This window comes from Colossoma macropomum, unplaced genomic scaffold, assembly GCF_904425465.1.
Source record: "Colossoma macropomum unplaced genomic scaffold, Colossoma_macropomum, whole genome shotgun sequence".
In the NCBI taxonomy this organism is placed as follows: domain Eukaryota; kingdom Metazoa; phylum Chordata; class Actinopteri; order Characiformes; family Serrasalmidae; genus Colossoma; species Colossoma macropomum.
Genome location: NW_023495267.1, coordinates 3,998,313 through 4,025,144, shown reverse-complemented (window position 1 = coordinate 4,025,144; position 26,832 = coordinate 3,998,313). Strand labels below are relative to the sequence as shown.

General features: G+C 42.2%; 1 protein-coding gene across 1 annotated transcript in view; it reads left to right on the top strand.

Moving 5' to 3' along the window:
* Positions 1–3,676: 3,676 nt before the first annotated feature.
* The window catches only part of bcar1 (BCAR1 scaffold protein, Cas family member), a 47,292-nt gene continuing 24,136 nt past the window's right edge, over positions 3,677–26,832 (top strand). Inside the window, 4 exon segments of the mRNA XM_036561597.1 lie at positions 3,677–3,736; positions 4,429–4,958; positions 15,693–16,319; positions 16,321–16,371. Coding sequence (XP_036417490.1) covers positions 4,947–4,958; positions 15,693–16,319; positions 16,321–16,371 — 690 coding nt within the window. The 5' untranslated portion in view covers positions 3,677–3,736; positions 4,429–4,946.

The following is a 26,832-nucleotide window of genomic DNA, read 5'->3' as shown; positions in this document are numbered from 1 at the left end:
AAGCCCTAGTGACAGACTTCACAGCTGGACTGACAGCTCCAGCAAAGAAAGAGAGCCTTTCTTGTCATGTCCTTCAAAGCTGCATGAATATTGCTGTTGGCCTGGGGGGCGGATGTCAGAACACAAGGATGTGCATTGTTTCACGCTGCACGCCGTCACCGAAGTCGCAGCGGAGTGGAAGGATTCTCTCCAGGAGCCTGCCAGTGTTGTGCTCTGCGCTTCTGACAATAGTTTCATATTAGCAACACCATCCATGATCCAACATCAAAGAAGTCACCACAGCAGCCATCATTCAGTCGCAGGAAATCAAGTGATACTGTGTGTAAATGAGTGGTTCACTGAGAAATCTAACACAATTTTTTCCTTTATCATAAATGTAGGTTTTCCAAATGCAGCATAACATTGGCGGCTAAGGTAGATAAGGTAGCTAACAAGTAATAAAACTAATTTTTGGGTGATACAGACTTTATCAGCCTTGTAGCTAAACTGCAAACTAAAGCAAAAGACACCAAAAAAGTCTTGGCCACTTGACTACGTTTGGGATAACCATTAATTTTGGTAAACCATACCTTTAAAGGGAAATGGCACTTAAAAACGATGGCAGTGCTAGTAATCAATAGCAGCAATCAGTGGGAGCTCATTAGCACCACTTTGCAAATGAGATGATGCTAATTGATCAGCAATGGCTTACATTAATTGTTAAGGGAAGTGTCTCTTTGACTTCTGTAACAGAGGCTCCAATAATGATTTAAGAACAGTGAAAACAAGCCAACTTGTACACTCACAGCACACTAAATCAAGCCTTATCGCCCATGGCTCTATCAGTGGTTATATGATGGATCATGTCATTTGTGCCAGATTCTGCCAACCGCACACTGTAGCTCTTTGTTCTGAATAAACACATTGTCGCTAAATATTGAAGCATACCGTCCAGCTACTTCCTTTACTGACCTTCCTGAAATGTCTCTAGCAGACCATGCTGGAATTCAGCAGACCGGTGCAGAAACATCCAGAAGGAGGTGTATTGAGAGCGAGTGAGAGAAAAATAGCAGCGTAACCTGGATTCAGAAGCAAATGGGATTTCCATATTCTCCTACAGTGACCCACATCTGCTGCAGTGAATGGTGGCTCTGTTCTGGAGAGGATGGGTCGGACCGGGTCAGACCAGGCTTTGGTCGGAGCCTGAATGACGTGGATGGCCTGCCAGGCTGGACAGTGGGCCAAAGGAGACAAGAGCAGGAGGGCACTGAGTGTAAGAGTGTGTCTATGGAATGGGATAGTGTGTAGGTGTGAGGAATGCTCTGGCAGCCTGACCCAATGGGGACCAGGCCATGCAGACACAATGAGCCCACTGTTACACACACACACACACACACACAGTCAAGAACTCTCAGAACCATGAACATAGACTAAGGGCTAGGCGATATGGCCAAAAATCTTTTGATATTGATGTATCAGTAATTATCAGGGATATTCTGATTCAGCCAATGCTGATCCAATCCAGAATGTGAGTTTTTATAGATAATACAGCAATAATTCAAGTGACATATGCTAGTCTGCTAATTAATGCTACAGTAAGATCACACTGCTTTTAGTATGCGCATAATGTGACATTCTAGACTGATATGTCTATGTTTTTTGTCCTACTTCTTTAAATGACAATTTTAGTAATTTTGATGATTTGGCTTCCATTTAGTTTAAAAATAATGCATTAAAGATCAACAAATACAAATAACAAAATAACAACAAATAACAAATAAAGTGTAAAAAACAGCCAAATGGCACTGCTACTGGTAAAATAAGAACATTTCTGTGATAGTTTTGTTTTTAACTCGCTCAAAAAAGTTAACAATGCTGCGGGAGTGGATTTTCTGCATGGTTTTGGTGGCATGCTGCTCATGGCAAATGGCAGAAAATAGTCAAAGCAAAATCACCAGATTCATACCTTTTATGAGCAAACATTTGGATGAATGGTGGCAAGTTCAACACATTTAAAACACTGAGATTGCAAATATTACAAGTTTTTATTTTCTACTTGAAGATTAGCTCCACACTGCAGACATTCAACACTAATAAATTAGTTACACCATTTACTGTTTATGACAGTGGCATTAATAGAGTGCAAAATAACAAGAGAAAGGAGGTGGATCGAGCTTAATATAACTGATTCCCAACCCATTCAAATATTCCTGTGTTGGCCTTGATTCTGATTCTCTGAATTGGATTGGGATATCCTTAAAATTATTATTTTAATTTCTTAATGCTTAATTTTAAGTCTGAATAGTATTTTAAATCATAATAAAATCATAATTAAATCATAATCATACATCTGATATCAATATAGAAAAAAATATTTCATTATTGTTAATGGTTAGCGCCTAGATGTTGCTTCAAGCACAGGCTGCTCAGATTCATATTATTTAAATCTGTGTCGGAATGCTGCATGCATATGCGAAACAGCAAAGATGTTAGTAATATTAGGCTCATTTGCATCGTTGTGATGGTTGGTGGCAGGTATTTAAGGCAGGTTTATCTGCCTTGTCAGTTGCCGGGTGGTTGAGGGGTGTGGTTAGCAGGTCCCTGTGGAGACGAGGGCTCATTAGGTGATGGATGAAGGCCGGAGGAGGGGAGCTAATTGAAATGGTGCCTGATGTGATAGACTAATCTCTGTGGTGACACAATCCACACGTGCACACACACACACACACACACAAAATCTTAAACGACAGCTCTGATTGCACTTTGGCTTAGCTCTCTGACAGAGACGGAGAGAGCAAGAGCCTATCACTAACATCCCGGGAGTAAATGTGTGTGTAAGTGTGTGTCTGTGTGTGAGGGGGTGTGTGTGCACCAAAATCTCTCCTAGTAACCATGCCATAGCGTGAGATGAAGTGCAGCTCAATTGCCATGGAGATGAGACACAGCATCCCTCTGCCTAAAGAGGCAGCCGCTATGTAAAGATAAGGGCTGCAGATTCCCAGAGCGTATTAAATCGGTAGGAAAAGCTTTTTAATGTGCCATCAGCCATGCTCTTTAATTCATAGCCCTTCGATTCTAGTTGAATCACTGGTCTTTGGTTAGGGGTTTCCGCTTTTCCAGACCAAGATCTTAAATTCCAACTAAAGTGATAGTTTGTCAAAAAATCTCATTTACACAGTTGTTCCCTTACTGCTAATGTAGTTGATCAGTCAAGACATATTAGGTGTCTAAGGTTTGCTTATTTAGTTTTGCATTGGAGAGCTATGAGGCTAATGTAGCTAACAAGTAATGGGAGTTTATACCCCACCAGTCAGCACTGCCCAAATTGCATGTCTAATTCATGACATACCTGCCCCAAATGGTGTCAAGTTGTTATATATTTCTATAGAAACAGATAAAAGCAAATCTTCAGAGTAGCTGCTATTATTGTTATTAACTGTGTGACATACCTCCATAAATTAAAGAGGCAAACTAGATTGAAATGTAATTAAAATGTGTCAGCGCTGATCTGTTTGAGTGAAGTTCATCCTTGGCTCTGTCTGCTCCCTCAGTGCTTTCACCTCTGACCTCACTGGACTCTGGGATGATGGCATGGAAGTGATGAACACCATATACCTAAACTGTCAGATCTTTCTCACACCCTCTCTCTCTGAGACTGGATACACAATATGTCTCAGCGTTTGGGTTTTCCTGTCTGCAATGCTGATTCTGAATGAGGTGGACCCAGCTTGACCTCCTGACCAGCTCCCTCCCTTGTGTGAGAGTTGACAGTGATTTCATGCATAGATATTTGTCTTTTCAAGACAATGTGAACTCAAGCAGGGAGCACAGAGACAATCCTAAACATCAGACAGAGATATTCAGTCACCACATTGACACTTATATCTGGAATCCACCTTGAATATTTGTCATTCCTTACTTTTTTTAAGCTTAGATAAGGAATTCTAACTGGATGTTTGATTAGATTCCATGGTAAACAAAGTGGGGTTTGTGAGTAATTAGTAGATGTAAAGACCTTCAAATAAAAGCTACACTTAAATGTAATAGTTCAGTCCAATGTGCTGGAATATATTACAACAAAAATGGGAACTGTCCAATTACTTGTTGGTTGAGTACATACAACTCTATAAAATTGCTATTGTTGTGGAATTAGAACCTGACCTAACCCAGAGCTAGAACTGTGCTTTTATGGCCTATTTTGTGAGATTAGTTGAACTTGTCTTTTGTTATAGTTCAAGTTAGTTAACTGTGTAGCTGGACTGGAAGTGGAGGAGTTATATAAGAGAAAAAGTTGCAGTGGAAAAAGGGGCAGCAAGAAGGCCAGACAGTGAAGAAAAGACAGGAATTTTGGGAGTCTAAAGGAAAAGATGTGGACAAAGTAGTAGTGGGGGAGGTGTGTGTGTGTGTATACGAGGGGGAAGAAAAACTAATGTCTGTTTCCCCTCACAGGTCTACATGGAGGCTCCTTAAACATTCCTTACAGGCAAAGGATGAAGGGGGGAGTAGCATTAACATAAGAAGAACCTCCTCAGCCAATCAGAAAGCAGGAGAGGGAATGCCAGGATTGAGCAGGAACAGGGAGGGTGTTGGGTTACGGCACTTTCTGACCGCCCTCCTCTAGGCTGAGAGCAAGAGAGAGGGAAAGAGGGAGGGAGCCGGAGAAAAAGCAAAGGACAGACAGAAAGAGAGAGAGAGAGAGAGAGAGAAAAGAGAAGTGTATGGGACAGACTCATTCTTGGCCTGTGAGATCACAGAATAGGACTATGTACACCCGTCTACCGTGACTTTGTGACTTTTTCCTTTCTCGACTGACATACACAGCGAGTGGAAGTTTGGGATTGGAGGTGGCCGGCCTGAGGGGTCATTTTCTTTTTTCTTTGTTTTTTTTTTTTCTTTTTCCCGGGCTAGATCTCGGGGCCGTTGAGAGCCGTCTGGAGTCCCAGCGACTCACACAGCAGGGGCTGAAAATGAACTATCTGGTGAGTGTGTGGGTCATATACGTGTATATGTACTGTCCTCAGTGCTGTCTGACTCCTCTGAGTTGGCTGTGCCCAACACTCCAGCTGTGGAGGAGCCTGAAGAGTTAGCCGGCCAAGGAGAGTGAAAAGAGCCAGAGAAAAGAACTCAAAACTCTTTTATTAGAACTCCTTTTGCTGTGACTCAGCTGGTGGTCTATGAGTGTGTGTGTGTGTGTGTGTGTTTTGTCTGTTTTCAGTGCTTGTGTACTGGGGGGATTTGTAAACGGCCGTATGCTTTACCGAAACAGTCTGATTGTAAAAGCCGACGTATTAGAAGTTAGAAAAAGACTTGTCAGATGAGGTAAAGTGGAAAACATGTAGATGTATTCTCCTTCAGTCCTTTCATAGCAGTTCACAGTTAGAGCCTAGACTGCTGTGTGCTATACTTTTTGCCTTTTTGCTTTTTTTGGTACTAGTCTTTTCTCTTGGAGCATGGAGTACTCTCTGAGAGAAGAGTATGTATGTGTGTGTGTGTTTGGAGCTGGGAGAGTGGAACCGGAGCCATGGAGGCACGGCACTGCTGAGTCAGGAGAAAGTTGAAAGATTAAGGTTTTATTATGGAGGGGCGCACAGGGAGAGAGAGAAAGAGAGAAGTGGATTGCAGAGGCCAGGCCGGAGTCTTGGCAAGCGGCATCCGTTCCTTGCTATTGTTTGAAAGTGTTGGCACGCAGTCAGCTTGTAAGGGCAGGAATGACACAAGGCTTTGGTATTTGGAAGCAAGAGCTGGGCCGGACCTTTATTTCCGTCAGAGAAGACTTTGCTCTCTGAGGCTGACCCCCTGCGTGGCCCTGGGATATTCCCCGTGAGACTGGGACGTGCCGTGGAAGAGTTTTACTTCTGTAATTATGAAGTCAACAGCCTCCATGCCATATTTGATCATTTTTTGCTTTACAGAAGAGAACTTTCTTTGCATGTCTGGGATCAAACGTGTTTCTCAACAGTGCAAATCTTTGGTCTAAATTAAGAGTTACGGCCTAATTTGGACCTTTGAAGTTATTTATATCCATATGATTTTTTTTTTTCATTTTTCAGTGAATAAGCTTTTGTTCCTGCCACTCATGTTATTTTGTGTTACCACAAGTATCTTCATAGGGTGTATTTGTTGAGTTCTTAATCACTTAGGGGGAGATAGGCACAGCACTCAGAACTGGATTCACTAATTAAAATCACCCTCAGCTGATGGAACTTGGCTCATAGGGCTGATCCTGAATCAGCTTCTAAATAAAGAGTGCTGGCTCATGCTGGTGATGAGTGTAGGCCCCTGAGAAGTGGACTTTAATGAGAGAAAGAGGGAGACGGAGAGAGGCTCTTCTTCTAAACTCCAGTGCTGCAGTGGACCACTGACTCACCCTTGACTCACGCCCACCCTTTGGGGTAAAAGAGGGTGGAATTCCCCCCACCCCCACCTGCTCTACTGGGAGGTCCAACAGACATGGCCTGCTCCTCGTCTCTTGCTAGTTATTGGTGGTAATAACAGCACTACAAGATAGAAGGTCCATTTGCATGCAGATTTGAGATCTGGAAGCAGGTATTCTATTTAATAGAAAGCCAAGAACTTAAGCTGTACAAGTTAAGATCCACACTAAAGGATGTGTTTTCCAGAATGATGACTCATAGGATAAACTTCAGGTTTGCTTAGGGAGGGATTGGCAGGTGGGTTAGCATGACCTTTGAGCAGATCAGAATGGGTTAATAAAGGAGTGGAGTGGATGTTGTAGAGTTAGGCAGTGTCCAGCGATTTGGCTGTAGTTTAACTACAGCACTGCTATGAGAAAGACGTCTGCGGGGTAACATGGTTAGGACAGTAAGATATGGGTTAGGACAGAAAGATACGGCTAGCTTGCTCTATCTTAAACGCCAGTGTCAACCTGGGCAGGTGTGCAAACAAAGCGATTGTTCTAGTGTTACTATAAATGTCTTCTTTATCAGAAGGTTTGTTCTTTTGGGTTGGAGTTGACTACCAAGAATAGCCTTCCAAGTAAAAGGCCACAATACATGGCTATGTTAGTGGTGGAATGAGGTTTTATAGTTATGATGCCAGTTAAGTTTAGCTTGATTCTAACTGTGGTAAAGGTCTGTATTAGAGGTCTAAATTTAACCCCCTAAAATCCTAGCTTTATTAATTTCTAAGGCTTATTATTCAGTAACTACAGGGACCTCAAGGCAAACTGTCTGAGCTATTCTTAGGTTATAGAAGTGTGTAATAAAACTTTGGGACTTGACTGTTTAAGGGGTTAACCCTGAACCCAACCTGTGACTATGAGAGTCGACCCAACCAGGCCAGACTCATACTGCTAAATTGAAAATTCGAACCTGACCCAAAGCCAGACTGCTGTAAAATGAATACATCCATGGTCGATGTGTCGCTGAAGAAATGATGTCACAGGTCATAATGTTTCCATAATGATGTCCATGACTCATGTGGAATTTTAAACTGTTCTCTTTTAGCCAGACTATGCTATATATATATATATATATATATATATATATATATATAGAGAGAGAGAGAGAGAGAGAGAGAGGGGTGCATGAGTGCTCGAAATTATCAGAAAATTATTAGAAAACAGAGCCAAACAGATCAGCCCAAACTGACCTAAAGCCTGACATTTTGCTGGTCCTTTCCTTCCACTGCCTGATTGGTCTGTACACTGAAAAAGAGCAAAGTATTAAAATAACTTGACTAAAATGTGTACATCACTTCCACATGAATGAAATGTATTACACTGAAACATTTTGTCATTAACTTACTTCTGACAATAACTGTTAATGTTATGTACATATACATATATTCATGTGGAAATCAAGTAAATTCAGTGCTCTTTTTTCTTTGTGTTATCATCAAATTGTGCACCAATCAAACTGCCTCTTTCTCTCCCTCTCTCTCCCTCTTTATTTTTTCAAATCTCTGCCTCTGCCTCTCTTTTTCCTCCTCTCTCTCCCTCAGAAAGAGAGAGAAAGCTCTGATAAGCGATCTGAACAGAGCATTACTGCTAGGGAAAAGCTAATGGATTCCTGCATGTCGAAGATGTGGGCTCTACAGTGAATTTTTTCATGTTGCATTAGCTGTAGGGCTTCCCGTTCGTATTAGCTTGGAATGTCTTGATCTTGAAGAGAAACAAGCAGCATGTGCTGTTTACCTGAAAGAGACTGAAGCCAATGCTATTCAGAGCTTTTAACACTGGAATGAAGCAATCAGACATAGCTGTGTTGTAATATGACTGACACTAGTTCTATGCACAAGGGACCTATCAACATATTCATGGTTGATCAACAACATAAAAGGCTAATGTGTTAATAAGCCTCTAAACAATTGTCTCTTTTAACAGTAAAGCTGTTTGATTTTCAACACCAAGTGCTGGAGTTTTTCCTGTTTTTGTACCGTTATCGTGATCCTTTGTTCCCGGCCTCCTCAGTGCTACTGAACCACTGGAATTTTGGACTGAGGTCACAGCAGCGCTCTGAGGCAGTGAGGAATCACTGTAGTCCTAAGAAAGCCTAACATTTTTGGGTTTATCACTCGGAATCGGCAGAATTCTGGGCGTGATTACGCCATGATGAAGATTTCTCAACTCAGGGCTGAGACAAGGAAATGTTTCAGCCATGTGCAACAGCTAGTGAGCACAAAACTGTGCTTTGTCCTTGTTGCCTCCATATGGTTTTTGTTCTAAGTTCTCTACAGTCAACTCTTAAAACTCTGTGAAGCTGCTTTCATCCAGCTTAAATCTACGGCGTTTGTGCTACCATTTGAAAAATTATAATTTTTCAACACTACATGAGTTTAGCTCAGCATTCTTTTGCAAAAACCTCAAGGCTTATAGCCAACAGCTATTTAACCAAACAATTAAAGGCTTGGGAATGCGCCTATTTAATGTTGCGGACTGTTGCTTTGTGCTTGCGAGTCAAAAATAAAACCAAGTCTGTGTTAGCAAATCTTGGGCTGCCCCTATGTTCTAAATTGCAAAGCCTATTTTTAAAGGCTTACAGGGATATGTTTTGACCATATACAAGCGACGTGTCAGTCGAGTAAGACCGCTACAAGTGGGCAGCATGCCAGCACTTGACTATAGCCTGTAGCTACAAGAATCCGAGCTGTTTTCTTACCAGTGACACACACTCACCTAGCCGGAAAAGGAGGGTCTAGAGAGCAGGCTTTTGTTTTTCTGTCGCCTGAAGGAAGACATGATCATTCACTCCTCTGTAGCGAGTCAGTTAGTTTTAGAGTGTGTAGGTGGGTGTAGGAGTGTATTTATCTTGCTTTCGGGGATACTGAAGCTGGGAATCATCTGTGAAGGCCAGTGTTTTGGTGCCTTTGTCGGAATGTTTTTGGTTTTGTCTGGTTGACTTGCTTCAGAGGGGCTTGTAGAGTGTGGGTGATGTGCATGCCAGGTGTGTGTGTGTTTTATAGTATGTTGTAAGAGAGCTCTATGACATGGTGGAATGTGGAGTAATGGAAGAGGTGCATAGGAGCAGAGGAATGCTCCGGTAAGTGGGCCGCTGGCAAGCAGGAGCAAAGCAATGTGCCTAGACTTGCAGAAGGAAACATGTACAAACCCACACTTATGCGCACACACACACACACAAACACACACACACAAAATTCCTCAATTTTCTTTTCCTTCATATCCTCAATCCTTCACACACACACACTCACACACATGTACACACCAACAATTAATTCTGTTCCCCTTTCCCTTCACTCCCTTTTCTCTCATGGCCTGTTGTTAGTGCTCAAGTTTGGTCTTGCCTGTAGCAAACACAGCCCATATATTCTTGAAACTAGATCAGGCAGCTATTGTTCTTTGCCTTAAGTAGCTCAAGCCAAGTGAGGCGTATTGCTTTTTCCTTTTTGATAGCAAAAAGTCTTGTCTGTCTGTAAATACTCTGTGCTCTATTTCCACTGTGTAGCCTCCTCTATCCAAAGTATTTCAGGCATCACTTTCTTTTTCGTGAATTTGTCCTGTTCATACATGTCTGATAATCTGACAAACTTCACTATGTCAGCCTTACACTCCTAAAAATTAAAGTAGCAAAAGGGATGCCAGAGAAGAACCACTTTTGGCTCCCTAAAAGTCTGTGAGTGGATGTTTTTAAAGAATCATTTTTGTAAATGAGATATGTGAATACCTTTTTAATTTTTTTTTTTTTTTTGTCCCTAGTTTAGTCAGTGCTGGTTCCACCTGCTAGTTAGGTCTGCCCATTATATAAAGCTTCTGAGCTTTGGTGCTATCTCTAAGTCATATGAGCACGCACTTGCAGAAGAACATTTACTGCCAATTCTGTGACTTTAGGTAATACACACCTGTATTGGCTAGTGTCGTGCTGGGTGATGGGGGGCAGAAGGAGGACCATCCTACCCACCCAGAGAAAGTGAGGCCAGTTACGCTCTTTTGGACTCTTGGCTACGGATGGCTGCAGGGGATCAAACTTGCAATGATAAGGCCAACACTTACGTGGTTATGAACCTTTTTAAAGTTCAAAGACCCCTCATAAAATGTAGATGTTCTATACTAAGTGAAGTTCTTACACCAAGAAACACTTAAGAACCTTCATAAGTAAAAGGGGATACACATGAGGGCTTGTATTTTCAACTGTTGCCTGACCTTTATGACTTTGGCATATGAGCTGAGGTGTGTGCTTTGTGTGTGTCACACAGCACCCTCGCTAGAGCCAATAAGGCCGAAAACACCCATCTGCGTCTGAGTCAGTCCCATCTCCCAGCTCGCTGAGTGTTTCTCAGCATTACAACCGTCCGTCTAGTCTGATCTCACCGTCTGATAACAATGCACGTGTGCCTGTTAAACCTTACTTTAATCACTGTCTTGTTGCTGTTTCTTGTAACTCCTATATACCTGATCTGCAAATCCCCACGAATCACAGAACAAAAGCTACGAAACCTGGGCTGAAAAGCTCTATGATAACAGCAGTTAGCATGTACCATGTTGAGGCTGTTAGCCTGCTTTCCCAGTCTCACAGTGTACCACTCTGTTCCCTGTTTTGACTATGCAGCTCAGATGACAAAACATTAATCTGAAGCTTCTAGGCTCAACCAGTCAGGCTCAGGTGCATGTGAGAGACACAGAGACAATGATGTTTTTTTCGTCCACCTGCTTTAAAGCTAATAAAGCTTTTGTTGGTGGCAGTGGTGTTTGCTCACATGGCAGATGGGAGTGACTGAAGGGGGAATTAGGACACATACATAAAACCACTTTAGTATATCATCTAGGACTGTCAAAACTAGAGGTGTTCATATAGTTTATGTGAGAGATAAAGAGAAAACAGTTGCACCCTCATGGCCTTCCTTTGCCCTTGGGGTATATGCACACAGACAGACACACACACAGACAGACACACACACCCCTCACGCTTTGCTGACTTTACTAATGTTTGTTCCATGTAAAGGCAGAAGACAAAAGCTGCTTCCCCCAACTAGCACACACACACACACACACACACACACACACACACATACTGCTCTTTTGCTCTGTGTCTTTCCGTTCATTGACCTGTCTGCACTGAGCGCGCTCCACCAGCTGCCACATTATTTCCCGTTCAGTGGCCGTGTCTGAATGACCAGCACAACCCTTTCCTTCCCTCTTTCCACAACTCTGCATCCCTCTTTCCTCTCTCTCACTCTCTCTCTCCGCTTTATCTACACTTTATCCTGTGGAATTTTTTCTTTCACTCATTTTAGTTCTTATGTCTTTCTCTTTCTGTTTCTCCTAAACACCCCGTCTTCTCCGCCATCGTTAACTTCTTGTCCATCTTCTGCTCGTGACCCTTTTAAATGCAAATGGATGAACTTTTAGTCCCTTAGATGATGAATTTTCTTTTCTTCTTTCTCGCTCCTCCTTCTCTTCTTTCTTCTCCTCTTCTTTATTGTCCTTTTTTCTCTTTTCTCCTGAGTATAATAAAGTTTGGTGTCCGGACTTTGTCTACCGTCAGCTCAAGAGAAGCCTTTGGCCTGGCCATTTTCACGGTGATGGTCACCATGGTGAAGTGAAGCCGAGCTATACCAGAGCTTGCCTGTCTTTATAGAAGTACTTTGTTGAAAAACGAAATTTATACAGTTCAATGTCTGAAATTTGCTTCTTTAATTTTGCACCGGATCTACAAGACTAATGTAGCTAATTAGTAAATAGTAGAGGAAGGTTAGACCTCATCAATTAAGACTATGCAAACTACATGCCGAAATCATTAAACATTTGTCTCAAAGTTGTCTTAGATAGACTCACTTATGTAGTTTCTGACACTATATGACACACTTTTGTTTTTAAAACTGGACAAAAGTGACTAGGGATGCACTGTGACTAGGGAATTGTGGGCTGATGCCAATATCCAGTATTTTTCATGGTGTCATCTGCCAATTGCAATGCCAGTGCCATATATAAACATTCATAAAAATTAGATATTGGAACTACATTTATCTGCATTAGCATTGTGGAGAAATTAAACCTTTATTTGTGGTGGGTTAAAAATGTAGTAAAATGAATAAAATGCAGATATTTTAGCGGAGAGGCCTAGCCTAGCCATCTAAACAGTCTGTTCTTCGTAAATATCATCAAATTTATGTTTTGAAATATCATTTTTAGTCTGAGTTGACATCAGTCAGAGATATTGGTTTGAGATATCAGCCAGGTCTACAGCATCTGTCTCTCTGATGTTGGTATTTTCCGACACGTTTCTGTTAGCCTGGCGTATCCCTAAAAGAACCAAAATTCAGGCTCATGGATGATGCTACGGTTTTTAGCTATGTGATACACACTCCTAAAAATGGTAGCTCAAATGTTTCTTTGTGATGTGTGATGCTGTAGAAGAGCTACTTTTGGTTTTTGAAGGAAACTTTTAGTGGGTGGTTCTTTAGAGAACCATTTTTGTGGGTTCTAAAGTTTAAAGAACCTTCACATCACCTAGGAAGGAATCTTGAATTGGTATCTCCACGATGCTTTACATAATGAATGAACATGTTCTTGTTCTTCATGCTCTCAAATATTTTTTTTCAAAGACACCTTTCTCTTTGTACTCTTGTTCATTTTTAGAGATTACAGTATGTCAGTGTCCTAAATTGTTCCATTCACTCATAAATCTTTATCATGCGTTTAGAAGCCAACACTGTTTAACTAGGCAATCAGTGAGTCAGTATGTAGTCGTGTTGTTGCACACACCGTCTGTTCTGAAGAAGCGAGATTACACTCAGAGTCATTGTGTCATTGACTCACCCGCCATCAGAAACACACGTGAATCACTCCTCAGGCACTTCCTGTGTGCTCAGAGAAAGAGGGAGAGAGCAGTAGAGAAACAGTAAGGGAACTGTGGAGGAGTGTGAGAGAAAGAGAGTGGAGAGAGAGAGAGAGAGTGAAAGGCTTGGCATACTTTTATAATGGAGTCAAAGTTCAGCTCCTTGTGATGTCATTCATTCTCTAGAGGACTCCTCTTCCTGGCAGGAGGACTTTCTGCCGACAAAATGTCTCTTTCTGTGGATCCATCGCGATGGGTGGATGCAGAGAAGACAATGAAGACAGACAGAAAGAGGAAGACTGAGGGACAGCTGTATTGAGGGAAAAAGGGAGAAAATAGTCACAGGAAGTTGATTTTCAGATTGCAGAAGCTGCCTATGGGGTTTAAATGGTTCCACTTTAAACACACGTGAGCTGCAGGCTTTCAGAGGACGTTTCTCGGAAGTGCATCAGTAGCTTTTTGCCAGTGTCTCAGCAGTGAGTCACTGTTTTCTCGCTCTTTTCACAGTAATGGATCAGGTGGTCTGAACTGGCAGTAAAACAGCACCTGAAATTCCTATGCAGAAGCTCTCAGAGAGGCTTAAGCTGTCTCCATGGAGAAAGCCTACTGAGTCAATGAGCCCTTTGAACTGGCATTGAGAGCTTCTCATTATTTTGGCATTTGTGTGTGTGTGTGTGTGTGTGTGAGTGTGTCTGCTGGGTCTGTAGGGTGACATCTCAGCCAGCTGCTAGCCAGCAGTAAGCCACTCTGGTTTATTGTGTGGGTCTCCAGGCTCGGCCTAAAGGAGATACTGCAGTGACTGTCCCCAAGACTGGCAACACAAGCAGGGCATTCATCAGCGAGACACGGCCTTACTGCGCCTCTGCTCTCTCCTCCAACACAACACACAGACCCAGCATTCATCACCACTCTGCAAGTCTCAGCACATGTCTACACACACACACACGCAGTGTGAGGAGTCTCTCACTCAACTCAGCGATGGAGATCGCATTCACTGCTAATGACTCACGTACTGCCACTTACTATAGTGGCACAGAAACACTGTGTGTGTGTATGTGTATGAGTATGTGTTTGCGTGCTGTGGTAGGAGAGATAATGAGGGTGGTCTATGCATTTGTTTGTGTGACGCAGGGATATAGCTTCGAGAAGGAGGGAAAGAGAAAGCAAATAAAGGGCAAGAGAGTAGACCTGCCGGAGGTAGACTCTGCTCTAATGACCGTATGCAGTATGGAAAGACACACCATGTGAAGCTGTGAGCTTGCTAGTAGTGCCTGATGCTCTAAGGCTCTAATTATTATGAGTTCTCTAAAAATGGGAACCTTGACAGGTTATAAATAACTTAAGGAAACAAGACCAGAGCTTGGGTGCAAGCATAACTTATCTTATTTTGACTTATTTAAGCTGCTGAAGTTCATATTTAATTTGTGTTGGAGCAGGGCTGTTGGGTGCTTTATTATTTGGGCTTAACACAGTATCTACAAGACAGTAAAATCCATACCATGCTACAACGTCACACTGGTATTCACTTTTATACCAGTGTAACTCCCACCCTTAGCTGACATCACCCCCAGAGTTGGGTCTGCGCACATATTCTCAGTGCCACAAATGAGCCAGACACTCCTACTCTCTACACAAAGCATGACTGCTGAATGGACTGACTCGTACTGCAGAGAGAGAGAGAGGAGAGAGAAAAAAACTGTAATTCTCTTCTCTCTTTCTATAATAAGTCTACACTCTGGACAATAGAGGGACCAGGTGATTAATCTGCAAGCAGAACCTTCTCACAATTATCCAACCCCACTCTGTTCATTTGGCTCAAGGACTGTGAGCCTTATTAAGTGGCGCATTCAGATGGGTGCTTCACGTGCCAGGCTCTGCCATTCCCTACAGCCCTGGGATGGTGGAGGGGCTACTCCAAGGGGGGGGCCTAAGAGCAAATATTTGTTTAGTGTAAAAGGCTGGCAGCACTTGTGGGTGGCTCTTTTAGTACTAGGACAGATGCAGCCCTTGTTGTGAAAGGCAGGGAGTACTACAGCATTTTCTATGAGTGGAAGTGTGGCACTTTGTATTTTGTTAGACAACTGTTTACACACTAGTGGAATATATATACAATAAATACAAAGCTTTTTGATGTTTACACTTTAAAAAAATCGCAGAGTAATCTTATTTTGGCCAAAAATCATATACTGTATTGACAGTTATGGATTGTAATCGATTCTATTCCAAAACCACAGCCTTCAGATTGATGCAGCGATGCAATTTTGCACTTCTGGTAATTAGAGAGAGCTATTAGGGGCTGGTTAGCATTATGCAGATTACATGCTACTTGATCCTTACTTTCTTTCGTTCAGTACTTTTCTTCAGTATTCTTGAAGGGAGTTTTCTTTTGTATTTGTTTGTATGCAGAGCCTTCCTCCAAAGTTGTTGCTAAAGCCTTTTCCTCTTTTCTCTCTCTTTCAGAATGTGTTGGCCAAGGCCCTGTATGACAACGTGGCCGAGTCTCCGGACGAGTTGTCCTTCCGGAAGGGCGATATCATGACCGTTCTGGAACGGGACACGCAGGGACTGGACGGCTGGTGGCTCTGCTCGCTGCATGGCCGCCAGGGCATTGTGCCAGGAAATCGTCTCAAGATCCTTGTGGGCATGTACGACAAACAGCAGCAGCAGCAGTCCCCCACCCCCCAGTCCAGCTTACCCACCAGCGCCTACACCAAACCCCCGCCTGCTGCCCAGTACACAGCAATGCACCCGGCCTACAACTGCACCAGCCCCCCAACCCCTGGCAACCCCGACAATGTCTATATGCTGCCCCCCAGCCACGGCAAACCTGCACCCTCCAGCCTCTATCAGGTGCCCACTGGCCCCCAGCCTCCGCAGCCCCAGCCCAAAGCCCCCGCCCTCACACAGAAACAAAGTCATGGCAAGTACCACCCAGCCGGGCAGGAGATTTACCAGGTGCCCCCCTCCATGGGTGCTCCGGGACAGGAGGTGTACCAGGTACCCCCGGCAGCTGGAGGATCATGTCCCGGGCAAGATGTGTACCAAGTGCCCCCCTCTCTGAACCAGAAACAAGAGATTTACCAGATCCCCCCCCTCCCTGGACAAGAGGAGCTGGGACTCTTCCAAGACCTTGGGGAAGGTAGGGATAACACACACACAGATCTAAGATTTTTAAGAGTCGAACCCTTAAAAGTCACAGTTGTTTCTGGTGATAACACAGAAGCGTGTTGTAATTCCAGGGTTTTTAGAACTCAAGCTGCCTTTAAGCTTAGCCAGCAAGATTAATTAGGGATGCACAATGTATCGCGTTCATATAGCAATCAACAGATAATTGCTTAAACATTTATCAGCTTTGGACAGACATTCAGATTTGACCGATATTTAAAACTGATATTTGATGACGTATTTGTTGTTTAGATAAGCAGAATATTTAGATGATGCTGGGCTGCTGTACAGAAATATGCATTTTATTAATTTTACTGCATTTGTTACACTACAGAATGAAAATTACATTTCACCAAAATGCTTATCCAGGTAGATGTAGTACCCGTTTCTGTATTTTATCAATATTTATCAGCAGATATATGCTGCATCCCTTTGTTTTATAATAAGCATATTTTATTTGTACTAAGCAGCAGTCTTTTTTGTAGAAACTTTCCATAGTCTTTTTTTCGTAGAAAGAAAAAATGTCCTTTACATTTTGCCTTTTGTTTTTATAATTGTTTGACAGAAGTGCAGATTCTTTTTCTGCCGAAAAGAATGAAAATTGAATGGAAATGTAATTCATTACAGATGTAGTTACATTTAAATAGTACAGCAGAGTGACAGTGAAAGGACTTCTAAGAGTTGACATATTCACTTTTTTACATGAACTTTTCTGTTTCTGTTCAACAACTGGAAATCAGCAGCAGTCAACTGTTTATCTTTTAATGCTGGTAAATTGCAGTGCATGCAATAAATAATTGTTAAATTAAGTGAAAATTATAATTAGAGTGACCTTTTTAATCAAAAGAGCAGTGAAGTGCTGTATGAAATTGCACATGCAAATGTTTCATTTCTACTATAAATAATTGGCCGTTAGTGATTCATAGAGTGGTTCAGCATTTTAAGGACATGCGGTTAACGCGTCAGATTTGCACAGAGTCAAAAAGAATGGTAAATTCTAACATATCTGTGTGGGAATCAGCGGACCAGGAACCGAACAGGAAATCGAAGAAAGTTCCAGAAATATTAGCTGTATATCTTTCTTTCACTTGGAAGATTCATACCAGAGATAAAACTTGTTATTGCATTCCTCTCACATCCTCTCCTCTGATACACTCACTTTTTTTGAAAGACAGAAATAAACAATTCCCCCGCAATGCTTATGGCAGTGGTGATGAAAGGAAAGATAACCAGGAAGCCAGGAAGAGTGTGGCTGCAGAGAGACTGAAAGAAAGGAAGGAAATAGTGCAGGAGAGAAGGAGAGAAAGGAGAGGTTGTGAAAAAGGATTGGAGTGAGTGAAATACACAGTAATAAATAATACATGTTTGTGTAATAGTAGTGACTCTGGGCATTGTAGAGTTTGGTGGGGTGGGGGTGCAGGGTGAGTAAGAGATTTGCAGTGGGACCTGCATGCTCCTCTGGGACCATCCTGCAGTCAGGGGCGCTGAGCCATATGCCAGGGGAGTGAATGAAGTGAAGTGAAATGATCGAGGCAGGAGAGTAGAAGAGAGGTGCAGCTGCGTCCCCTCTAGCCCATGCCACGTCTACCATCTTAACCCCACGTGCCAGGACTAGAGTCAGATCTCTTCATCAGATCTGCATCGAAATATTGTCCCTAAACTCTGATGGAGAAACAAGATTGAAACTATACTGGTATTTCAAGTCACGTAAAATGATGTAAATGTTTATGTTCAAGGCATCTTGCAGCTGGATTAACCTATTTACACTTTACTCTTCTGATGTACTAACGCAGTCTCTAAATATTGTCATCATACCTAGAAAATGTTCTAACAATATTGAAAATTCTCAGATTTTCATCATTAGCTACCATTATCAGCATGCCAAAGATGCACTGGAAGATACTTCCAATTCAATTACCTCTATCTGATACTGTTTAGATGTTTTAGACATCTAAAATCAGCTGTTAATGATTGTCTGATTGTGTGCTCGGACTTGTTCAGTGACTGCTGCACTGCGTGTAACAACAAACTGAGGCAGAATTGTGGAGCTACAACTCAGGCAGTATTATCACTATTATCCTTCAGGCACATTTGTTGAGCTACTTTAACCAATGTGTAGCATAGCCATAGCATTAAACAAAATACTGAACATATATCAGGGGTTTTTGTCCAGTGAGGATATTCCATGATCTCAGGTGGACAGATATTCTGTTCACAGATTACACTTACTGCTACAGGCTACAGTAGAAAGCATTTTCTTTGAAACTTTTCCAGTCACTGTCTAAATTAGCCAAGGACCATACCCGAAGGAGTCTTGTATATGGCTGGCTACTTCTCAACTTCTCCCAAACCAGCAATCGATAGGGAGAAAGAAGAAAGAAACACATGCGCATGTCAGTGCAGGGCGCTGTGGAAAGCCTAGCTTTGAACAGACAGTGAGATAGAAGCTGAGCCATGTCTCACTGATCAGCAGTCAAGGCCAGGGTTGGGACGGGGTGGAGGATGGTAGAATGGATCAATGCCAGCGGTCCTCAGGGCTCTAGCATCATGCTACAGCTCACAGATAACGCAATATCTGTCCCTGTCCAGCTCACACCCTATTCCACTGCTCCAGAAGGCTTCCAGAATTTTCTATCAGTTTCCCGACTATGTTCTTGTAAACACCTCATTTTACACTGTAGATGCAGACAAGAATTGGCCATAGTTTCAGCTCATTGGCTTTCAGATGGAACAGGGTATTCCCTGAGCTTCAGTCTGGAAAGTGATTACACTATAAAGCTGTGTACTTCACTATCTAATTCCTGGATTTTTGTATGCAGCTCTGGCAGTCAAAATGAATTTCTCAAACATTTTTCATTACTGAAAAACACTAAACCTCCGCCTAACTCCTCTGGCTTTCATGTTCGCCTCACATCATTCTGTCGTACTTTTGTAACACTTAAGTTGTCTTAAAGGAATAGATTCCTATTCTTCACTGCTGTCTACACTTCGAATGCATCTGGGTGACTACAGGGAAGGAAAAAAAAAATCACACAGAGCTGTAAGCTTACCTTTTTAGGTGAGAGCACAAAAATATAGCAGCATACAGAGGACCATGTTTTATTATTCAAAAAACAGCCAAGGGACATCGGTTAAGTTTTCATGAATAACAGAGGCTCCCTCCACAGAAAAGCTAATGAGCTAACAGAGCTAACACGTGTCATGTTGGATGCTGACGAGGACTTGTCTTCTATATGAGGTATTTTCTCCTCAATGGACAGTGTGCCAACATGTTATTTGTCAGAGAAATATGTTCTCGTTGTTTCTGGACCTAGCTAACATCAGCTAGAGTAATAAATGATACAGCCACGCTGTCAAGTCCTTGGTAATAGACTCACATTCAAACACTCATGTTTCGGATATTCTTGTATATTTGTTCTGTATTTCTGTGATGGAACGCAGTTAGTCCACACACCACTCGCAGTGGTTGGATTCATCAGTGGAAAGGGACCATGGAACAGCTGCTGACCAGATATTAGTACTGTGGTGTTCATTCTCAGCATAGCAGTGACACTGACATGGTAGTGTGTGTGTGTGTGTGTGTGTGTGTGTTACTGGTATGAGTGTATCAGACAAAGCAGTGTTGCTGAGGTAACTATTGCCAGTGTCACTGTTAGACTGATAGTGGTCCACCATCCAAAAATAATCCAAACTCTGATGGGCTACAGTCTCTCCCGCTACAAGGGAAGTATTTATGTGCCCAGTACTATGACCATGTTAGAGTCACTACTGTGCTGAGAATGATCCACTACTCAATTAATTTCTGGTAAACTCCAATCCTATGGTCAGAAACTGATCTATGATGAATGGGGTAAAGGGTGGACAACAAGCTACAGTCTGCAATTATACACCTAGCAGACATATATAGTAGGTAGATTTCATAGGTACAAGGCAGAAGTATCTAATAAACCGATCTTTAACTGCATACTGCATTTGAGACACTGGAAGTGTCTTAAATCGAACAATGTCTTACATAAAAGACATGGCAAATTACCACACAGCCCCTCAAGTCATTGAATCATGCCTGAATACCTTCCATATACATGCAAAATAAGTAAATTGGAAATGATAAAACATAAAAATATCTAATACATTTTTCCACTAAAACAGACTAGTACAGTGCTGAGGCCCAGCAAGTTTTTATTCTTCTGTGCCTACAGAGAACAAGCACTTTTTATTTTATGCCATTTTGAAAAACATTGCCTTAGCCAGACTGTGGAGGATGCTTTTATGTATGTATTTTTTGTGAATGTCCTCCAGTGTTGTCCTTCTGGGGAAACAACTCACCCCCCACCATCACCCCGCCACTTTCTCATTACGAGATAAGGAGTTCATGCTGAGAGAGCGGATGATGGACACAAACACACACACACACACACACACACACTCATAGTCTGAGGAGGGGATAGACTGAAGGATGAAGCCAAGTGCCCTGATATTTCAGTTCTTGTTGAAAATGTGAATCTGCATGTGTCTTATTTAATCCTAAAAGTACTTGACAGACCATTCCTGAGTGTGTGTGTATGTGATAGTGGGGGTAGTAATGCCTTGCTGGGCACTGAAGGACCCTTTTTGAGAAGGATGAAGAGGTAAGGTGGAGGGTGGGGTAGGGTAGTCCAGAATCCGCTCAGCTGTGCCCTGGCAGCGGGTGGCCTCTTCGGGCTGCAGTAGGGGTCAGGAGGATTGGATGTGGGGGGCTAATTGCGCTAAGGCAAGGCAAGGCAGCCGGAGCAACTGGGACTGGTGTCAGATCAAAGAAGATTTCAGACAGGGTGTGGCGGCACGCGACCCATAAAGCTCCAGCACACTCCTCTGACAGGCTCTGCAGTTTCTTCTTTCTCCATGTGTTCCATACATCCATTTTTTGTCTTGATCTCTTTCTCTCAGTGCTTTGACAGTTGTTTTCAGAGCTAGTTATGTTTATGCCCCATTGCTGTGCCTAAAAAGTCCACCTTTAAAACTAGGACAACAGCCTTACCACCCTGTGGGTGTCAGGAAAACAAACTCACACAGAAACAAGACTAGGAAAGTGTAGTTTCACTGGAAAACAAATGCAGACTACAAAGAATGTTAGCTTTAATAAGTAGATCACCAACATGCTGTAACTGTATTAACTAGCCACATAGTAAATGTTTATCCTGAACAAAGCTAGCTAGCTAACGTTAGTGAGATCTGACATTCTTGGATGTGATCCATCCATATAACTAGCTATCTTTCATTAACCCCCTAATTCTAAGCTCCTTTTTTAGACCCACAAATCAGTTCCCCACTGTCACAATTACATAACTCACATCTGTTTCATAGTAGTTGCCAAGTAGTATGTAGTGTTTAGTAATTTTTTTCAAAATCACAACACACAAAACTTCCCTCAAAGCTATTGTAAAATAGACACAGGGCAATATCTTTGTAATCAATTCATATAATAAATTTCTGTGATGTAGCCTTTATTACACACCACTGTGAAGAATTCTAATGCATAAAGAAAAACTGGTGGAATTTCAATTTAAGTTTAATAATTGAGTAATCGGCTGTGCTGGAGATCAAAGGGTTAAGAGACTGTTGAGAGAACAGTGGTCTCTCTTCAAAGCAGCAAGTCATTTATTGAAATATTACTCCACTTTGTCTTTTGTGATTGTTGGAGCCACAGCAAACAAATGGTAGTGTTGATATTGCAGGGCCCCAAAATGGCGCCTCCTGCACTGCAGGACGTCGCTTCAAGCTCTTGTGCATGTCTGTTTTAACAATGGGGAGTCAGTCAGTTAGGGACTGTTCTTGTTAGGCCCACTTGAGGATCCCACAAAAATAAACATCATAGCACAATACAGTCACCTGAAAACAACTGTTTTTGACCAGCCTAGTCATATTAATAGTTATACTATTTATTAATAGCCTAAATAAATAAATAAAGTGTAATACAAAACATATTTTTGTTTTTGAAGTGGAACAAGAGCCGTCCCCACCTCTCTGACTAAGACCTTGGTAGAATTTGCTGATCTTATATCCTAATGATGCTAACGCTCTCCTCAGTCGCCTAGTTACTTGTTAACCAGAGGGATGTGGCAATAACAGCACTGTTTGCACATTGACCTGTTTGAGCAAATAAAGCCAGAACAGATGGATCTGAAGTGAAGGAGAGAGAGTTCATTGCTTAAACTTGGTATTGAGTGCCGGTATAAGGGTTGAAGTTGAGGCACAGAGGCACATGGCACACCTTGCGTGCCTGGAACACCTAATCTCTTGAAGAATTTGAGGAAATTATAATTAGTTTGAGAGCTTCTGAAGCTATGGCTGCTAAACCTGCCCCTAGCATTTTTCCTTTACCCAAAATGTAGTCCATCAGCTAAGACATATTTGGTGTCTAAAGTCTGAGTCCGTAGTTTTGCGCTGAAGTGTAATGTAGTTAATGCCTAAATCATCACACACTGTGTTAGAATATCTCACATATAGACTTGCTTATTCAGACTTTTACTGTTAACTATAATAATAGACAAGACACACAAAATTCAGGCTTCAAGATGCACTTTTGTCCATTTTTATAGATAACAGTATGTCATGCAGTAGTAGAATGTCAAAAACCACATAAGCATGTCTGTTTGACAATACTTACTAACCTAATAAAGTTTGAGGCAAGTGTATGACTGTGTAGGCATGCAGGTTACTCTAGATTAAGTTGTTTTGTGGCCTTATAGCTCTGGTGCAGACTAAAGAAGTAAACTTCAGATACCAGACATGTCTTGGCTGATTGGCTACTTTTTAGTGGTGAGAGGAAGATTGTATGTGATTTTTTGAAAAGCTACTGCTAAAGCTATTCATAACCCTTCATACAAGATGGTTCTTGACAGTTGCTACGGATTTGCAGTTGAGAGAGGTCTGTTGGCATGTAGGTTTTTGGAGTAGAAGGAAGGGAAGGCAGTTGGGTTTGGAGCTGTCCCTTCTGGCGTGGAGAAAAGCCTGATTCCAACTTTCTTATCGCCTCCTGCCTCTAATGGCCCTGTTTTAGCCTCACAGGAGATACTGATAAGAGAGCCTGGCCTTATAGTGAGATGCAGAGGGAAGCGGGGAGAGAGAGAGAGAGGGAGAAGAACAGAGAAAGGCTTGATTAAGATTCTGCCGTGGGTCTGCTGCGCTGCCTGCTCAGAAAGTAAATGTATAATCCCTGGAGAGTTCGCTGAGGCTCACCTGCACAGGAGGGAGGAGGGAAAGAGAGGAACAGGAGGAGGAGTGGAGGACGAAGAGTGTGAGAGAGCTTATCTGCAGGAGCAGGTCTTATTGGGAGAAGAGAGGGAGAGATGAGAAGCGTGAGCAGAGAAAGAATGTACCTGTGTTTGACCTTTCACTGGCAATACAGTGTTATAGTTAATGCAGCTTGTTCTATTGTTAAAATTCATCCAAAAAGCTATGATAATAAACACCTACAGGTGTGTGTGTGTGTGTGTGTGTGTGGTACACCTCAGTGTTGCCGGCTGGCTCAGTAGAGATGCCACTATTGACTACATTAGTAATCTTCTCATTATTTTAACAATTAATTAAGTAATAAGAGGTTTCACAAAAGGCCAAACAACAAGAATATAACAATAACAAACCATACCTTTCTAACATCCTAAAATACTGACAAAAGATGAATGAAAATGCCTTTACACGCTCCATTGTACTATATAGTGCATATGAATCCATCACGTTCTGTTCTCACAAGCCTGTCGCATTTTGTCACTTAGCGAAGATCCACTTACTTTGGCAGGAGAGGGCTGTCTGACTGGCATCCAAAACAGCCAACTACAGACCTTTGTGTTAGTGTGACATGAAGGAGTAAGCGATTTTCACAATGGGGCTACAACAAAAAACTCATCTATGGGAAACAAATGCTATGCGCCTGCAAACACATGAGGATATCTTGCATAATAGCATCTAAATCGCTCAAAGAAAACTGCCACTACACACGTTTTTTAGTCCAGCAACAATACACTTGTCATGGCAACTGTTTGCAAAACTGTGTTTCCTTAAATGACTTACAGATTAACCATTACGTTAGAAATAATTGCTGTTGGTTAAAAATATATTGGTTAAGGTATATTTTATTTCCAGTAAACAACAGTTCCTATTTGAATAGGCAGGTTTATCATTCATGATGAGGCAGTTGGTTCCACTTGATACACCTACTAAAAAATTAAGTGTGCAGATAAAAATAGTGTTTTTTGGGACCACATTTTGTAAGGACAGTAGCACAACTACAACAAAAGCAAATATCCACATATGATATGGGCTAGCCAGAGCTACTGAGGTTTATTGAGCCAAAGCTAGTCCTGGTCACGACATTTATATCTCTTTTTACTTGGGCTAGTAATGAGTGGTACATATAGAACAATATGTAGAAGAATATAGAACCTTCAATAGCTCATCATTGTATTTTCCAGTCAACTGTTTGGTTTTGGTCATATAATCATGAACATATAGTTGTCAGATTGTCAGCCTCTCAGTTAAACCTAAAACAGGTTTCTTTGCAGTGTGTGTTTAATATAGATTCTGGTCGTTTACTTCATATGTGCGCTTCTTTCTGGCAAAATTACATGGGTCATACAAGGAACAGTTTTTAATATTTTGGTGCACTAATACAGAATTCAGATGTGTGTGCTAAATCACTTATGTTATACAGTGTCTTTGAACGTGGCTCAGCCAGTCAGATTTCAGAACTGTACATTTTATAAGTGATATTTTGATGGGTCGCATCTTTGATTTTAGGCTTGCCGGCTACCAATTAATCACCAAATAATTATAGTTGGTTAAAAGAATTGCCAGAATTGGCCTCCCTGCATCAGACAGCCTAAAACTGCGAAACTGGAAGTGCACACTGGACGTGTGGATAGCCAATCAAAATGCAGCTGACAACATCCCAATAGCTGTGGTCAAGTAAGTGTTCAGTACATATCTGTTAGTCCATACCTCTGTGGGCAGAGTGTGTGAGGCTGAGACTAATCAGGCTCTGATTCTCACTGTAAGAGAGGCCAGTAGGAGAATTTACAGTATTTATCATTTTGCACACTGCCAAAAAATCACTGCATGACAGCCCTAGTGTAGTGTGGCGTAGTGTTAGTGCGAGTGTATTTTGGGATATGAGTATGGGCATATTGCTCTGACTGTACTGCTGACTTGCATATAGCTTTAGGTTACATATACAGAGAACTGAGTGGACCATATGCTGCTCAGAGCTGTTGTACAATGATAGCAGGCATCACACATGCAGGGAGTGCAGCATGCAGCACTACGAATATGTATGTAAATGTATATATGTGTTTATGTGTATGTTGTGGGCATTCCCCTCGCTGGGCAGGTCTGTAATCTTGGGCATGGTTCTGCCCGCGCGTTCCTGTGTGTTGGAGTTTCTCCTCCCTGCCTGCCTTCCCTCCAGCTACACACACACACACGTATCCAGTCAGGAACCGAAACGTGCCCTGAATCCAGTGTGCTTCTTTTTTAAAACATGCTTTCTTCTCCCCCCACCACCTCAGATCCCTCAAATAAGTCTTAATGAACAGAAAGCTCTTGACTGTTTCTTTTTTTTAATGCAGACTCAGAGCTCCTCTAGGCTTGAGTGTGGCTGTAGCAGAGAGAGAGAGAGAGAGAGAGAGAGAGAATTTCTGAGCCTCACTGCACTGTGCTGGCTTGTGCCTTTTTCCCCAAGAGCGATATTCTCACTGTCCCCACATCACTGCACACTGATGGAGCAATGCAACATTTAGCCTTTCTTTTACTCTCCTACCCTCTTCTCCCTCTCCTCCTTCGCTTTTTCTTTATTCTTTTCTGACCTCTCTTTCTTGCTCTCTTCTTTTCCTTTCTCTTTTCTCCTCCTCTCTTCTCATCTGTTCTCCTGTCCTCTCTTCTATTTTATATATTCTGTATTTTTCTCCTCTGTTCTTTCTCTTCCCTTCTTTCTTCTTTTCGGTCCTCTGCTCTCCTCTACTCTTCTCATCTCTGCTCCTCTCCTCTCAGCTCTTTTCCTCTTTTTTCAGTTTCTTCTCTTCTGCTCCTGACTCAGGGATACTCCACACTTTGAGTATCCTCTCAGCAGTAGAAGAGTGGTTAGAGTGACCGCTGTGTGTAAGAGGGACGAGGCAGACAGAGATAGAAGGAGAGAAAATGAGTTTCCTAAAGTCTGAAGCTTACTGGTTTGAAGAGCTCGGGGGTCTAGGGCAGCACGAGTGCCCATCTGCCCACCACCCGCTGCAGCTGTGCCCTAGGCCCGGGAGCTCTGCACTGGGTCAGTCTGCTTCACCGAGGCATCAGACCGTCCATCTGCGAGCACTAGACACACACACTTAACACCACTGAGCTATTCATTGTAAAAAAGAATTTAAAAATAGTTAAAAATAGTCTTCAAATGACTGTTACTATCTAAACTATT